The following is a 16,358-nucleotide window of genomic DNA, read 5'->3' as shown; positions in this document are numbered from 1 at the left end:
TTTCTCAATTGTGATACACGGGCAAAACGCGTGTGGACTCACGAGGACGATGAATTTTCACCCATCGGGAGAAATCGGTTCGCGTGCCACGAGAAAATCTATAACCTTTTTCATCCGACAACCGGTTTACTCGCGCTTTCCTTCTGCCCGAGTTACATTTCTCAGCTGCTTTTATCTCTTTCCATTCTCCTCGATTCCCCATCTTCCCTCGTTTTCTCCAATTACGGCATCCAACGTTGCGCCATTGAACTAATTAACTTTGCGATCCACACGATTCCGTGGACTCGTTTCGATTCCTCGAAGTCGGCCTCCCCCCCCTATCCCTATTTAGCAAAATCACCGAGCGATTGATACGAGCGTGAAAGTGACACGCGCTCGAAAGTGGCGCATCAATTTAAATAATCTTCCACGAATTTGAATTTTTTCCAAAAAAAAAAAAAAAAAAAAAAAGATGATCATTTCTTTTCTATAAATAATGTACGCAGTTTCTCTCTGGTTTAACGTAGTAAAATATAGATTTAAAACAAGTTTGATATATTCTAACTGATTATCGTAGTAATTTATTAATAGGATGTATTTTATATATAGTACATGATAGCACGTTTGCTTGAATGCTTGAACGAATATATTAATTATTGTTAGTACAACCGTTTCTTAATTGATGTTTTAATACGTCTTCAATCATTTCGTTGTGAAAGTACGATAAATACTAATTTTTATTCCAGTAGAATTATCGCTATAACGAGCTTGTTACTTGGTTTAGTTGAAATTAGAAATTTGAGATAGATTTAGAAGAAAATATATATATATATAAAAATTATTGGATGGAATTTTGAATACACGTTTAATTTGACTCGAAGGAATTTTTAATCGATACGCTTTTAATATTTATTATGATAAAAATCGTGTTTCCAAATGGTAACATTTTTTTTTTTTATTTAAAAATTTCAGATTGGAAGCAAGTTAAGAAAGTTTCCAGTCGGCGGTCAACGATAATCATGCCAATTAAGCGAAGTTTGCCATCAAGATGACCTCGACGAAGCCGATCATCACGTTTTCATGGCTGTTGCGATCCTACAAGAGGCCTAGGTTTAAGCTGGAATGGCTCGGTTTCGTGTTCGCCTGCCTTTTGTCCAGTTGCTCGGCAAGGAACAATCCACCGCGTTTCCTGATCGACGGCCAAACGGAAATCATTCTCAGGCAGAAAGAAGGTCCTGATACGCCAGTTGGTAAGGACATATGGAACTTGATTTCTGCTTCGGTTAACACGCCACGTGGACGAGAACGGAATTAACATTCCTTAAAAACTTCGTTAAAAAATCACCGACAATATAACATTATATCTCTCATATATCATATTTTTAAACAAGGAAGAAAAAAAATAATCCAATCTTTGGCAATTAATTTTCTATAAATTATTTATAGAGGGGAGGGAAAAAAAAATTATTCGTAAAATTATTATACTTCCGTTTTTAATTATAGGATTAATTTCAAATTGTAATAATCACTTTATTTTTCTTTATTGCTAAAATATACCATAAACGCGTATTTAGTTTTGATTTTTTTCTCTCTCCATTATTATTTCCCCTTTTCGTTTCGATCAATGCTCGTAATCTCGAGATTAAGTTTCATTATTATATACCCGTGAAATTTTTATACCCGTGATAATAAATATATTTCTTTGAAATTCGTACAAATTTTCCACGCCTGTTTCAATCATCCTCCACTGACCGCATCCTCGATATCATCGCCCCCCCCCCCCTCCCCAATCATCGTTTCCACGCGGCGTTTAAATTAATCACGCCTTTATCGTTTCCTGGTGTATCGCGTTGCGATTCGTGCCGACTGGTTTCTGTTGCAGGCAGTTTAATTTACAGGCTTCGCGGCATCGATCCTGACGGTGACAGCCTGACGTTCGGCGTTAGAGATCAACCTGGCAGCGACGTGATTCGGGTCGAGAATTTTAGCCCAACCGAGGCCAATATTTACTTGAACAAATTGCTGGACAGAGAGGTAATTCGTCCCCGAGACGGTCTATTTCACACCAATCCTTTTATTCCATGGATATTCTCCCGATCTCGATTCCCAATCGATAATAGCTTTGATATTGTTTTCCAATATCATTTCATCCTTTCGTTTTATCCAAGTTGGCAATTCAATATTAATTCTAGATTAATTAACTAATTAGAATTATTGTTTGTTAATACGATTAGAAAAGAGACACGTGTGAAAAATTTTGGAAAGGGTCGATCGATTTTTCTTGGAAGTTCCTGATCGAGTTCCTCAAAGTATCGTTTAACTTTAGGAACGTTAGAATTTTAGATTCTAATTGGAATTGTAAACTTTCTTAGTGGAAGAAAATTTAACTTAACTTTGTTACGTAGAGATGCAAATATTAGTCTTTCGATTAAAAAAAATCTCGAGCGTAACTTTATTCTTCACAAAATTCCTTTTAGGATAACGAAAAATAAAATAAATTAACGAAATCTAAAATCTTGAATCTTGTCACTGTTAATTTTCTAAATTTCAAACTTTCCTTCAGAATTTGCATTGTAATTAAATTTTATGTTATTAATTGTGTATCAATAAAAATTGAAGGAGGGATTTTTCCGAAACGGGGTGCAGAAAAGTCCAAATTTTTACCTTTTATCCGTTTCACGAGAGTCAACGAGGGAGAATAATTTTGTTGCTCATCTCGCACGAGCGATCCTACTGAATATCTTTCACGCAGTAGTAGGCTCGATCGCATCGATGTCGAAGATATTAAAGAGAAACTCGTGGACGAGCGAGGGAACTAAAGAACCGTGCAACCGTGCCCGATCCACGCCCGATCTATTCGTGGAACTTGTTATTTTGTCATCATCGTCTCTCTTAAAACGTGACCGTTTGCGTGTAGGCTTAATCCCTCCGCCGAGGGAATATCGCGCTTCCCGCGTGATTATTGGTTTGACGATGCACGTATACCGACAGAGATTCTCTATCGTCGTGGTTTTATAATGATCTGGATAATGCCGCCACTTTCTAAGCGATAGGGTGGTTTGCATGCCGTCTAGCTTTCATGATCCGTTCCAATTTTTTCCTTCTTTTCTTGTCATCTCGGACGTTCCACCTAGGGAATTCGATTTACCAGCTTTATTATTATACCGCGCGAGAAAATCAATTGGCTGTATTATTTGTAACCTGTCTCTCCAATTATATATTCCTTTTTTCTTTCTCCAGAGATTTTTTTTTAAACAATTGTATTGAAAAATATCGTGAATCAGAGTGGATCAACTTTCGATCGATTTCAAAATTATTAATACATCTGTGTATAGTGTCTCCGTAATAATATAGCACAGTAATATAATAACAATATATAATCGTTCAGATATTTCTTATAGAGGAATATCTTGAGTTTGAGAATTTAAAGCTATATTTAAAATTCCCAAGTTTTTTTATTCGACAAAAGTCGAGAATTTTGAGAATTTTGAGTATATTACGAATTCGAATCCAGTACAGTAATATAATAATAATATATAATCGTTCAGATATTTCTTATAGAAGAATATCTTGAGTTTGAGAATTTAAAGCTATATTTAAAATTCCCAAGTTTTTTTATTCGACAAAAGTCGAGAATTTTGAGAATTTTGAGAATTTTGAGTATATTACGAATTCGAATCCAGCACAGTAATATAATAATAATATATAATCGTTCAGATATTTCTTATAGAAGAATATCTTGAGTTGAAGAATTTAAAGCTATATTTAAAATTCCCAAGTTTTTTTATTAGACAAAAGTCGAGAATTTTGAGAATTTTGAGTATATTACGAATTCGAATCCAGCACAGTAATATAATAATAATATATAATCGTTCAGATATTTCTTATAGAAGAATATCTTGAGTTGAAGAATTTAAAGCTATATTTAAAATTCCCAAGTTTTTTTATTCGACAAAAGTCGAGAATTTTGAGAATTTTGAGTGTATTACGAGTTCGAATCCATATAAAATTTTGTTCAGGTGAGGGACGAGTACGCGTTGGTGTTGACTCTGACAGATGGAAGATTGGGCGAGGGAAATTTCATCACGCAAAGTTTATTGCTGCTTGTCGAAGATGTTAATGACAACGTGCCAATATTTCGTCCGCACCCGACTTCCTTGACGTTACGCGAGGATTCCGGGCCAAGCGTTTTAACAACGGTCGAAGCCACGGACGCGGACTTGGGGGCGCACGGCCAGGTGGTTTACTACCTGCAGGAACTGGACGGGGATAATGACGTGTTCAGTATTTCGACCGTCAATGGAAAAGGTGTCATCCGGTTGGTCGGCCGCCTCGATTACGAAAAGAAATATTTGTACCAGTTGAGGATTTTGGCGATCGATCGAGCGATAAACGAAAAGGTTTAAAAAAAAAAAAAAAATTATTTTCGAGTTATTTTCGATAATTTATTTTCACGTACAAAAAATTAGACTTATTCTACGCGACGAACATATATCATCTTTTGTTTCATTGTTTAGACATATAAGGGTACGAAAATTGTATTTTAAGATAGAGCCCGCATGCTAATTATCGTTTACATTGAAAAATATGTTTGCAAAATATTCCAAGGAAAGCAGAAACGAGAGTATTTGCGCGGTTAAATTAAACTTTTATTTTTGTTACGTAGCATTTGTTTCTCACTCTATCTTTAATTATCTTTAATAAAGGTAAATACAGGAACAACCGCGATACTCGTCAAAGTTCAGGACGTCGAGGATCAACCTCCGGAGTTCATAACCATGACACCTGTTGCCAGAATCAGTGAGAATGCTAGGATAGGCACATCCGTTCTCCACGGTTAGCCAACGATTTATTATGTATCATATCAGAAACTATAGCAAACTATATCAAAAAGAAAAAAAAAAAAGGAACAAAACAAATATTAAATTTACACGAAAATATCCAACGAAGCAAGTGATAAATATCGTAGAATTATGTCTTTTTTAGAAGCACGTTCCGTTACTTTCACTCACCGTAAAATTAGTAATAAACTATTCTCTAATTTATCGGTTAATTTTTTTTTTTCTTTTTTTTTTTTCGAAGACTCAGGAAACGTTTTACGGTTCGCATCCTAAACGATTAAAATTTAATCGCCTTATGAAATTCATTCTTCCGTTCGATTGCGATCGGAATCGTTACAGTTAATAGTTACGAATGGTTTATTAAAATCGCGAAATACACGTTACAGTGCGCGCAGTGGACGGCGACAAGGGAATAAACAACAAAATCGTATACAGCATCACCCAAGGGCCGAGATATCTGTTCGACATAGACGCGACATCCGGCCTGGTGTTCACCAGGGCGCAACTCGATCGAGAAGCGGAGGAGAACGCCGACGGCACTTTCATCCTGGAAATCACCGTGAGAGAAGTGTCGAAAGTCGTGCCCGCGCCATCGGTTTCCACCGAAGTCACCATCATTCTGACGGACGTGAACGACGAGGCCCCCAAGTTTCGTAGCCCGAGATATCGTGCCGAGATAAACGAGAACGCGCCGTACAATACACCGGTCAATTTCATCGGTGATGCGATACCGGAAGTTTACGATCACGACTTGGTGAGAAGCGGATAATGTTCAGTCTATAAATTGCAAAAGAGAGAGAAAAAAAAAGAGGATCGATGATTCAATATGAATTTCGACAAATGTGTGATTACGGGATGCTAATGTATTCGTGGAATACATTTTCAATACATCGTATTTTCTGTTTTCAGAATACTTTTGTTTCAACCAACAGGTTGATTTCGCGAATATGTTAGCATTCAGTAGTGTACGGTTTACGAGAAAGTGGTTTCGTTTCGATCGGAGAAATTGAAATGGAGAAGAAAAAACTCTTTTACAAATTCTTGCATTATACAAAGCATTCGATTCTTTACTTTTGCTTGGTAAAATTTAATTAGGAACGAAGCAGTCTTAAAATTGTATTTTTCTCTTTCTGTTTGAACAGTGAGTCAGCATCTTCTTCTCACGAAGAATTTTGTTGCAGGGTACAAATGGTACGTTCAGAATGTTCATCGAAGGTGATGACGGAATTTTCGACGTAACCCCGTCCAGAGGAATCAACGAAGCTCCCTTCCTTATACGCGTCAAAAATTCCAGCAAGCTGGATTTCGAAACTAGATCGGGTATCTATTCCGAACAATCGTTCGATTATTCTCAATTTAAAATTTCAATTACGTAGATTTAACGATAATTTCGTGGTTTTAGCGGTAAATTTCACGTTAATCGCGAAGGAAGTGGTGACATCGGCACCGAAACTTAGCAAAGTGCCGGTAGTCGTTTTCGTAAAAGATCAGAACGATAATTATCCGGAGTTCACGGAAGACAAATACGAGGTATCGATTCCGGAAAACTGCGCTGTTGGAACCACGGTGGCGTGGGTTCAAGCCTTGGACGAGGACAGTGACAATTTTGGGACGCATGGGATTAGATATACGAATTTAGGTGGCAGTATTGCACACGCGTAAGTTTATATAAAATTAACGTGAAATCCTTTAAAGGTGAAAAAGAAAAAAAGAAGACAGTCAAAGCCTTTGGATCCTAAAATTTAAAAAAAATATAATATAGTTCGACGATTTTGACAACTTATTTACGAACTTATACTCCTTGCAATTTATAATTTTACAATTTTACGATATTTACGATATTTTCAACGATATTTATTGGATTCGTTTCAGACTATCAATGGATCCTTTAACAGGGATAATCACGGTTAAGGAACCCGGGACAAGTTTCGACCGAGAACTGGTATCTCGGCATTACTTAACCGTGGAAGCGAGAGACGATCTTGGGAAAGGGAATCGCAATACCGTCCAACTGATCGTCAATGTAAACGACGTTAACGACAATGCGCCCATATTTCTGCAAAACAAATACGAAGCGGTGCTTCTTGAAAACGAGGATCATTTTCAATCGCCATTAATCGTCGAGGCATTCGACATCGATTTGAACGGTTCGATATAACTTTCGATATACGCACATATTACATAGAGAATTCTACGTTCGATATCGATTATCGTTTCCAGGTACCAAGAACAGCGAAGTGGTGTACGCTTTGGTGTCGGGAGAATTTTCGAGGAATTTCAGTATCGATTCGAGGCAAGGGATTATCACCCCTACAACACCTTTGGATTACGAAGCTTTGCCAATCAGTCAAGGGCACAAGGAAACGTCGGTACGCCCGTTGAGATTGACAGTGCGGGCCAGGGATATGGGTAGCCCAAGCCTGAGCTCGGACGCGCCATTAATTATTTACCTGAAGGACATCAACGATAACGCGCCCGCATTCGAGAGAACGTTGTACAAAAGAAGCATTCCCGAGGATCTGCCTGGTGGCACCAGTGTGGTTCAAGTACCATATTATTTTATTCCCATTGAACGTTACGTTACGCGATAAAATTTTTCACGTAATACAACGTATATCCTTGTTGCACAGGTCAAAGCTTGGGACAAGGATTTGTCCTCGCCCAACAACAAATTAGTGTATCGAATCCAAAGCGGTGCAGGCGATAAATTCGTAATAAGCCCGGAAATAGGGGTAATTAGGGTTGCGCCGGGATCTAATTTAGATCCTGATCTAACCTCGCCGAAAACAACGAGGTACAGCTTGAACGTTATCGCGATCGACAGTGGGACGGAGATTCAAAGAACGGCCGAAGTTCTAGTCAATATCACTATCGTCGATGTTAATAATAAACCACCTGTTTTCATCGATCCTGGTACAGTGACTATTCGTGAAAATACGCAGGTACGCAGTCTGTGTTCGTCTGCCACGAATAATTTCTATGGGAAAAAATTGCACGTTAACAGTAAAAATTATTTTATAAATACTTTTGCAAGATACTGATTAAATTTTTAAATTTTTAATATACAATAATTTATTTCAATTTTTTGATTTCAAATTTATGAAACATTTTTTTATGAAATCTTGGTACAGTCTATTCGTGAAAATACACAGTCTAATATAGTAAAAGTCTAACAGTAAAATTATTTTAAATACTTTTGCAAGATATTGATAAAATAAATGTTATAATTTTTAAAGTTTCAATATACAATAATGATTTATTTCGATTTCAAATTTATGAAATCCTAGTACAGTGAGTATTCATGAAAATATACAGTGTATTCGTCTGCCACGAATAATTTCTATGGGAAAAAATTAAAAATTAAATTAAAAATTGCACATTAACAGTAAAACTTATTTTATAAATACTTTTGCAAGATATTGATAAAATTTTATAATTTTTAAAGTTTCAATATACAATAATGATTTATTTCGATTTCAAATTTATGAAATTCTAGTACAGTGAGTATTCACGAAAATATACAGTGTATTTGTTTGCCACGAATAATTTCTATGGGAAAAAATTAAAAATTAAATTAAAAATTGCACATTAACAGTAAAACTTATTTTATAAGTATTTTTGCAAGATATTGATAATTAAATTTTTAATACAATAATTTATTTCAACTTTTTGATTTCAAATTTATGAAACATTTTTTTATGAAATCTTGGTACAGTCTATTCGTGAAAATATACAGTCTAGTATAGTAACAGTCTAATAGTAAAATTATTTTAAATACTTTTGCAAGATATTGATAAAATAAATTTTATAATTTTTAAAGTTTCAATATACAATAATGATTTATTTCGATTTCAAATTTATGAAATTCTAGTACAGTGAGTATTTATGAAAATATACAGTGTATTTGTTTGCCACGAATAATTTCTATGGGAAAAAATTAAAAATTGCACGTTAACAGTAAAACTTATTTTATAAATACTTTTGCAAGATATTGATAAATAAAATTTTTGAAGTTTTAATATACAATAATGATTTATTTCAATTTCAAATTTATGAAATCCTAGTACAGTGAATATTCACGAAAATATACAGTGTATTCGTCTGCCACGAATAATTTCTATGGGAAAAAATTAAAAATTGCACGTTAACAGTAAAACTTATTTTATAAATACTTTTGCAAGATACTGATAAAATTTTAAAATATTTAATATGCAATAATAATTTATTTCGATTTCAAATTTATGAACAGTGAGTATTCATGAAAATATACTTTGTCTACCATGAATAATTTCTTTAGGAAAAAATGTTTTACCCGTTAAAAATGTAACAGTCGTAAAATTTATTTCATAAACATTTCTGCAAGATATTGATAAGTAAAATTTTGCAATTTTAAAATTTTTAATATACAACAACGATATATTTCGATTTCAAAAAAAAATTTATGAAACACAATTTACAGAGTTACTTAAAGGAAATTAAACATCTGATAATTTGCACAATTATTATTATTTAGGTTGGAGCTTACGTGCACCGTGTTGTTGCTAATGATCCAGACATCGCGCCTATATTGCGTTACCGTATCGATCCGAATTCTTCGGAGGCAAGAAACGAGGAAGGGACGTTGATCAAGATCCAAGAGTACGATTATCTGTCCACGTTGGAATTGAACGCACTCGATGGATTGCTTCGCGTAGTCAAATTGTTAGACAGAGAAAGGGTGGAGACGATAAGATTGGGATTGATCGTTGAAGATTTGGCTGCGATCAGGGGGATACAGACTGCATCCGGTTAGTAGAAAAGTAAGAATGAAAAGAGCGTAATTTTTTCCATTTTGTAAATTCTCATCATCGTTTCAGCCACGTTGAACATAATAATCGAGGACGAGAACGATAACAATCCACGATTCCGCCGGCCATTTTACAGACGATCGGTGACAGAGAACAGTAAAAATGGTGTGAACATCGCGAACATCGTGGCTGATGACGCTGACAAAAATCGGAGCATTACGTATTCCTTGGAAAGTCCTAAAGAGCTCACGGATTTAGTCCATCTTGACTCTGAAACGGGTGAAATGGTGGTTGCGAACAAGATCGATAGAGAGCAATATTCCTGGCTCAATCTGTCGGTTCGAGCCACCGACTCAGGAATTCCACCCAGGTAAACTTGTTCTTTGCAATTTTTGATCGATCGATCGATCGTTCATTCGTTGAACTTTACTCCGTCTTGAATAAAATTGTGGACAAATTTTGTAAAATTTTCTATAATTCGACGTATATGATTCCCTCTTTTTCTCCGAATATTTTAATGATATGTATATAACGCATATTTTTTTTTTTAAACGTATGTTAATTGAATATTTTCAATCAAAAATTCATTTTTGAGTCAAAAAAAAAAAAAATTAACAATTTTATTTTACTCACAGATCAAGTCTTTCCGAAGTGTACGTTCAAGTATTGGATGAAAATGATAATAATCCATACTTTGTCACTGACATTAATAATCTGAACGTGATGGAAAATTCTAAAATTGGTACAGAGATTGCCACGATCCAAGCTAGAGATCCCGACAGCGGAGATTATGGAAAGATTACGTATCTTTTAGACAGAATGTCATCCGAGGTAAGCCCGAACTACTTAACATTTATCACGAGATGAGGAGCACGAAAAAAGGATTCGTCATCGAAGATGTCTCATGAACAGGGCACGTTTGCCATCCATCCTGAAACTGGTGCATTGACTGTAGCAGATTCGATTGATTGGGAAGTGAAACAAAATTACGTTCTAGTCATAGAGGCTTGGGATAATTATCAATTTGGTTACACTGCTGGTGAATCGAGAAATGCTTTCAAACAGATCCAGTAAGTTTATATTTCATATTCAAATTAAACGCGCAATATCAAAATTACAAAAATTTGTTAAGGGTGACGGTGACGGATGTTAACGACAACCCACCAAAAATGGACGTACCCCCGACATGCGTTACAATATCAGAGTTCCACGACATTAAAGATCTTATTTTCGCCGTGAAAGCGAAGGATGCGGATGATCCGAAGACGCCAAATGGCCGCGTGAAAATTCGAATTCTTTTCGGGAATGAATTAGGTCTGTTCATGTTGGAGCAAACGGATTATTGGACAGCGAATATAAAAGCAGCGCACCCTCTTCGAGGAAAATTCGGGAATTATTCGTTGCATCTGGAAGCACGAGATCTCGGCAGTCCATCTAACAAAGACACTGCTGTTCTGCACATCTGTGTGACCGATTACAACGACAATCCGCCATTGTTTATCAGTCCACATCACAATACGACTATTCGAATACCAGAGGTGAATTTCATTCTAATTGCACTCGTGCAAATAATATTAATCAAAAAAGAAGAAGAAAAAAAAAATGGTAACAATAAAAATCCACAGAACGTAACAGTTGGAACACCGATCATACAAATCGAAGCCAAAGACGCCGATACCGGTCCAAATGGGGATGTTCATTACCGTTTGAAGCAAGACTTGGCCGGCCATTGGAGAACTTTTCACATCGACGATGTAACTGGAATTATCTCGTTAAAACTTCCTTTGGACAGAGAAACGCAAAAATTGTACGAGGTAATAAATTAATTGATCGATTAAATTACAATTAAAGGATAAGATGACAATAATATCTTTTAACTATCTCTTTTTACACACGTCAGATCAGAGTGGAAGCTTACGATCTAGGAACTCCAACCCCGCTCAGCACGGATCTAGATCTAATAATCTACGTGCGAAACATTAACGACTACGAACCTCAATTTTTGCTAGACGTATTCAACATCAACTTTACGGAAGAACAAGCTCCAGGAACCGAAACGGTACAATTGCCGGAAACAATCGACAAAGACGAGGTTGATGATCTCGATGATCCCCCGACCCAAGTGTGCTACTTCATAATCAACGGGAACGACGACGGCCTCTTCATCCTTGACATTTTTAAACACGAGTTAACCGTACGTATCAATCGTCCGCTTCGATTCGTGATCGATTAATTTTACAATTAAATCCTTCTTCAGACCGCCAGGATATTGGACAGGGAGCAGCAAGAGGAACATTTGTTGATCATCAAAGCGACAGAGGATTGTAACATCGTTCCGGCGAACGAGACGTTGTTCGACGAAACGAACGACACCACGTTGAAAGTTGTTATAAACGTGATGGATATAAATGACAACCCGCCCAAGTTTGTCAGTAAAATATTTACGGGAGGGGTTACGACCGAAGCTGATTTTGGCTCCCAATTTATGCAAATCAAGGTAGTGTGGTATCTGAATTTCGTCGAGAATTGAAGAGAAAGAGAAACGGAAGAGAAAAATAAAATTATTAAGTTTTGAAAAAAGAAAAAAAAAAAAAATTGAAAGAAAACGATGGTTTCAGGCGATCGATTTGGACGCGGATGACAACGCCGTGGTCAATTATTATCAAATTGGTAAGATACACATGACTTTGACAGAGGGTTTAGACGATATCGAGTTACAACCGTTTCTTGTTAACAAACTCACGGGGGTAGTGAGCTTAAATTTTGATCCTCAAAGAGGGATGAAAGGATATTTCGACTTTATGGTAGGTGATTCAAATTGAATTTACGAGAAAATCGTTATTTAAAGAAAAAAATCTTATTGATCTTATTATATATATACAGGTGCTGGCAAATGATACTTACGGGTTAGAAGATACCGCGAGGGTATTTATTTATTTATTAAGAGAGGATCAGAGAGTTCGTTTTGTATTGCGACAACATCCACCAGAAATAAGGAATAAGATAGAAACGTTTAGAGAGTGAGCATCTATACTTGGAAAAAAAAAAAAAAAAAAAAATATTCGAAATTACAAATTAAAATTTTAATTTTTTTTTTTTTCAAATGAATTAACTTTTAACACTTTGTTTTGACAAGTATAAATTTTCAGAATATTGGGGAACGTGACCGGGGCTATAGTCAACATAGACGAATACAAGATTCACGAGAATCACGATGGCTCTGTCGATCGAACAAAGACCGACTTGTACATGCACCTTGTAAATCGTCGAGACAATTCCATTCTCGAAGTGTCGGAGGTTCTCGAATTGGTGGACAGAAATATAGAGAAGCTCGACGGTCTGTTCAAGGAATTCAATGTTCTGGACACGCAAGCGGCCCAGTATCAACCGATTGTTCAGTACGAGCAAGCGGGAACCACTTTTTGGCTTTTGACTTTGACCTTGTTTCTGGGTGCTCTGCTAATTCTCTGCATAGCCCTCTGTATCTCGCAGAGGGCCTCGTTTCGAAGGCAATTGAAAGCAGCTAACGCCACCCCGTTTGGTAAATATCATATCGATTAAATTTATCATCGAATTGTAATAATTCGAAATACAAGTAATAAATTTATGAAAATTATTCGCTTTTGTTTGGAAGGAACCTCGGACGCGGAATTTATCAGAGGACCCGGCCGCGTACCGAACACGAACAAGCACAGCGTGGAAGGTTCCAATCCCATATGGATGCATGCTTACGAGAACGAATGGTTTAAAAGTGACGAATCGATCAGTCATATGTCCGAAAGAGACTCTTTGGACGAAAATGCGCTGAACAACGAAGAGATAATGAACGAAGCTAACGCAAACCAAAGAAACGATGATAAACCGTATTATATCGAGCCAAGAGTGTCTTCCATTTCGAGGTAATTTGATTAATTGGTTCAATGGAATAGATTTTCTAGATGCGTTAGATATAATAGAAAATCAATTTTGATTTTATAGCGCGGAAAGTATTCCAGATATACCAAATGACTTCCATCGAAGTTCACCCATATATAGAATGCAAAATAATATCGTCAATCCTCTTGGCAAAAAAATAGAAACGACAGAGCTGTAATTGAACAACGATCAACATTTTACTATATTAGATAAAGATGTTTATTTATACGATAATATTTATATATAATTTCCGTTAAGAGAGTGTAAAGTTAAAATAATTTTGTGTAAATAGTTCGTACAACAAGTTCGTACAAGCGCAGTAATAAGTATATTTAATATATTTATTTTATAATAATTTAAAAAAAAAAAGTAACGATTATATTATCTTTTTATTTACTGATCTTTTGCCTCGTGCCTATGGCAACAAGTACAAGCGTTTATCTTTAATGAACTTAATTCGCAAGTACATAATCATGACTCATCGGTTTAAATTTAGAAATTTAATGATCTCTGCACATCAATACTTTAAATACATTTGTACACCTTCATACTTTTTTTTTTTTTTAAGAAATAAAATAATTAATACAATAATACTTTTAATTTTATCCTTTGCAATTTACAATTAACTAATATTAAGAATCTAATTTTTATTTGTGTGACGTTCAATACGTAACGTTTGTTTAATAATAAAAAAATGTTTTATTCACCAGTATGGTGCTACCATCTACCGGTTTCACAACGAATATGTCTACTATTATCTAACGTTCTCAAAGCAAGAAATGATTAATTACAGATTTAATCAATTGGATATTCTGTCACTATTGTTTAACATTTATTAAATCATTCTAAAATATATTTTCTCCAAGAATTGAGTTTAAAGCACGAATCTTAAAGAGATAGTGACAATATTTTTAAAATAAACGATTCCAATTTTCGTAATTTATACAACTTTGCCTGTTCCAATTGTTCCAAAATAATTTTCATTTTAATAATAATCGCCTGTGCTTAAATTGCTATACGTAAAAACTGCTATCTCATATCGAGCCCTTATAAATTAGAACGTGAAAACCGGGCATGCAAAATGAAGCCAACCCTCCCCCCGGAACAATCTTGCTAGTGTATACGTATCCAAAACTGGGTCGCATAATATTAAAGCGCGATGGCACTTGCACGAAGTCCAAGCCGATGATCAAAACGATGATCCCTTCGTAGTAACTCATGGCGAAGGTTTAGTTTAGTTTATGGTTTTACGATCGATCATAATATATTTTCAGCGAAATTGTTTTTTTTTCTTTTCTTTTTTTTTTAACGGCGAGAGATCGTTATCCTCGAGAAGGTTATGGTGGCGGCTCGTAACGATGGTATCGCGGCACGAAATACCACTAAAAGAAGTATCCATTGTTCGAATGCAAATGAAGCTTGTTGGTACCGGTGACCTCGATGGGTCAGTCACACTTCTCGATCCCTTTCACCCTTAACTTCTATAGCGTTTAATACGAGACATTTCTTGACAATTACTTCAACCACGCCATCGTCTTATCAATCGTGAGGGAATTGGAATAAAAGATGGACGAAAAAACCGTGAAAGACGCGTCTTTTTCGATCGATATCTAAATCAACATTCTCAAACAATGGATTTCGATTAAAGGAAAATTTTGTTGAATAAATTGTAAAAAAAAGAAAAAGAAAAAGGAGGGATAAAATTGAATATATAATGAAGAAGAGATTAATTGGTAAATTTTGTAATAACATATTTACATAACTGTCCACGTTTCGTTCGCACTTAAAACAGGAAGTTTCATAAATAGAGGTTGTCGCACGAGCATACGTTTTACGGGACGGAAAATGAGCGAGGCAGAAGTCGTACGCACAGAAATCGGTTGTAGGTTGAGAGGTGAGGTAGCCGAGGAAACGGCCACCTTAACTCCCTTATCCTATTCCTGAACGTCAGCTTCGCGTGCAACCTTATGCTAATCTCGATCGGGTATATAAGCGACTGGTCAGTCGGTTCCCTTCTGCCTCTGCTTTTCAACCCTTCACGAGTCCACACCGACCAACGGAACAACCTAGCACTGGCGTTTCCATTAAAATCGGTGGCGTAGCAGCGGTCCTTAATTGATCGTATTTCCAGATAAATGGCATTAAATAAATAAACGAAAAAAAAAGAAAAAAAAAAAAAGGAAAAATTAAAACTTTCGTTAACGAATCTTACAATTGATAATGCATCCTTGATTCCCCTCGTAAAAATTATCTCGCATCAAGTTCCTCTGTTACCAACTTTTAACTATCGCGTATACCATGTTCGTAATTTTTTACGCCACGTATTCCTGCAAATGACAAGTAATCGTTACTTATCCTGGAGTTATATTTAGCTGCTTGTGCCGATCTTGTTTCACGCTATTACCACATCGTGTAGCGATGTATTTATTCTAATTTGCATACACCGATCCTTTGTCGCAACCTCGAAATATCGATAACAGTTCTCTCTCAAACGTCTTTATTCTTTCGTTAACTTTTTTCCAAATTGTTATTTTAATATTTAATTACATTTAAATTATATAAATTAATTTAATCGTATAAAGATTTTCGAACGATTTTATGAGCACGTGTTATAACATTATATGGAGAGTAGGATTTTATTAATTCGTTAAATCAATCAAGAAAAAAATAAATTATAAATCGTTCAACGTCCAAAGCGTAATTAAATAATATCAGGATTATTTACGACATGCAACTCTGACAGTAGTTTTAATCACAGGCAAGTTATCTCGTCTGGACGATGGACGATTAGAGTAAAGAAATCGAACTCTTGAGATGTGTATCGTCGAAATTTGCT

The 16,358-nt window shown here is 35.7% G+C and overlaps 2 protein-coding genes across 3 annotated transcripts in view; one reads left to right on the top strand and one right to left on the bottom strand.

Moving 5' to 3' along the window:
* LOC122720047 (tensin-1-like) overlaps positions 1-16,358 on the bottom strand; it is a 253,105-nt gene that overhangs the window by 228,758 nt on the left and 7,989 nt on the right. The window lies entirely within an intron of this gene.
* LOC122720046 (cadherin-23) lies at positions 1,028-13,716 on the top strand. The gene is made up of 23 exons (XM_043946467.1): positions 1,028-1,229; positions 1,862-2,013; positions 3,999-4,379; positions 4,686-4,815; positions 5,207-5,574; positions 6,002-6,140; positions 6,223-6,478; positions 6,693-6,967; positions 7,041-7,366; positions 7,451-7,762; positions 9,334-9,607; positions 9,677-9,977; positions 10,243-10,438; positions 10,520-10,677; positions 10,740-11,145; positions 11,233-11,421; positions 11,508-11,801; positions 11,865-12,104; positions 12,226-12,411; positions 12,491-12,627; positions 12,757-13,148; positions 13,242-13,506; positions 13,586-13,716. Exons 1-23 carry the CDS (start codon positions 1,028-1,030, stop codon positions 13,698-13,700), a joined length of 5,694 nt encoding a protein of 1,897 aa, XP_043802402.1. The 3' UTR covers positions 13,701-13,716.

The sequence above is a fragment of the Apis laboriosa genome, unplaced genomic scaffold (assembly GCF_014066325.1).
Source record: "Apis laboriosa isolate Shangri-la unplaced genomic scaffold, ASM1406632v1 scaffold9_cov152, whole genome shotgun sequence".
Classification (NCBI taxonomy): Eukaryota; Metazoa; Arthropoda; class Insecta; order Hymenoptera; family Apidae; genus Apis; species Apis laboriosa.
This window is presented reverse-complemented; position numbering and strand designations above follow the sequence as displayed.

Excerpts from the sequence above, each read along its gene's own strand:
- LOC122720046 (XM_043946467.1), top strand. The coding sequence starts at position 1,028 with ATGACCTCGACGAAGCCGATCATCACGTTTTCATGGCTGTTGCGATCC. Across the intron at positions 1,230-1,861 it reads AGGTCCTGATACGCCAGTTG|GCAGTTTAATTTACAGGCTT; the intron begins GTAAGGACATAT and ends TTTCTGTTGCAG. Across the intron at positions 10,439-10,519 it reads TAGACAGAATGTCATCCGAG|GGCACGTTTGCCATCCATCC; the intron begins GTAAGCCCGAAC and ends TCTCATGAACAG.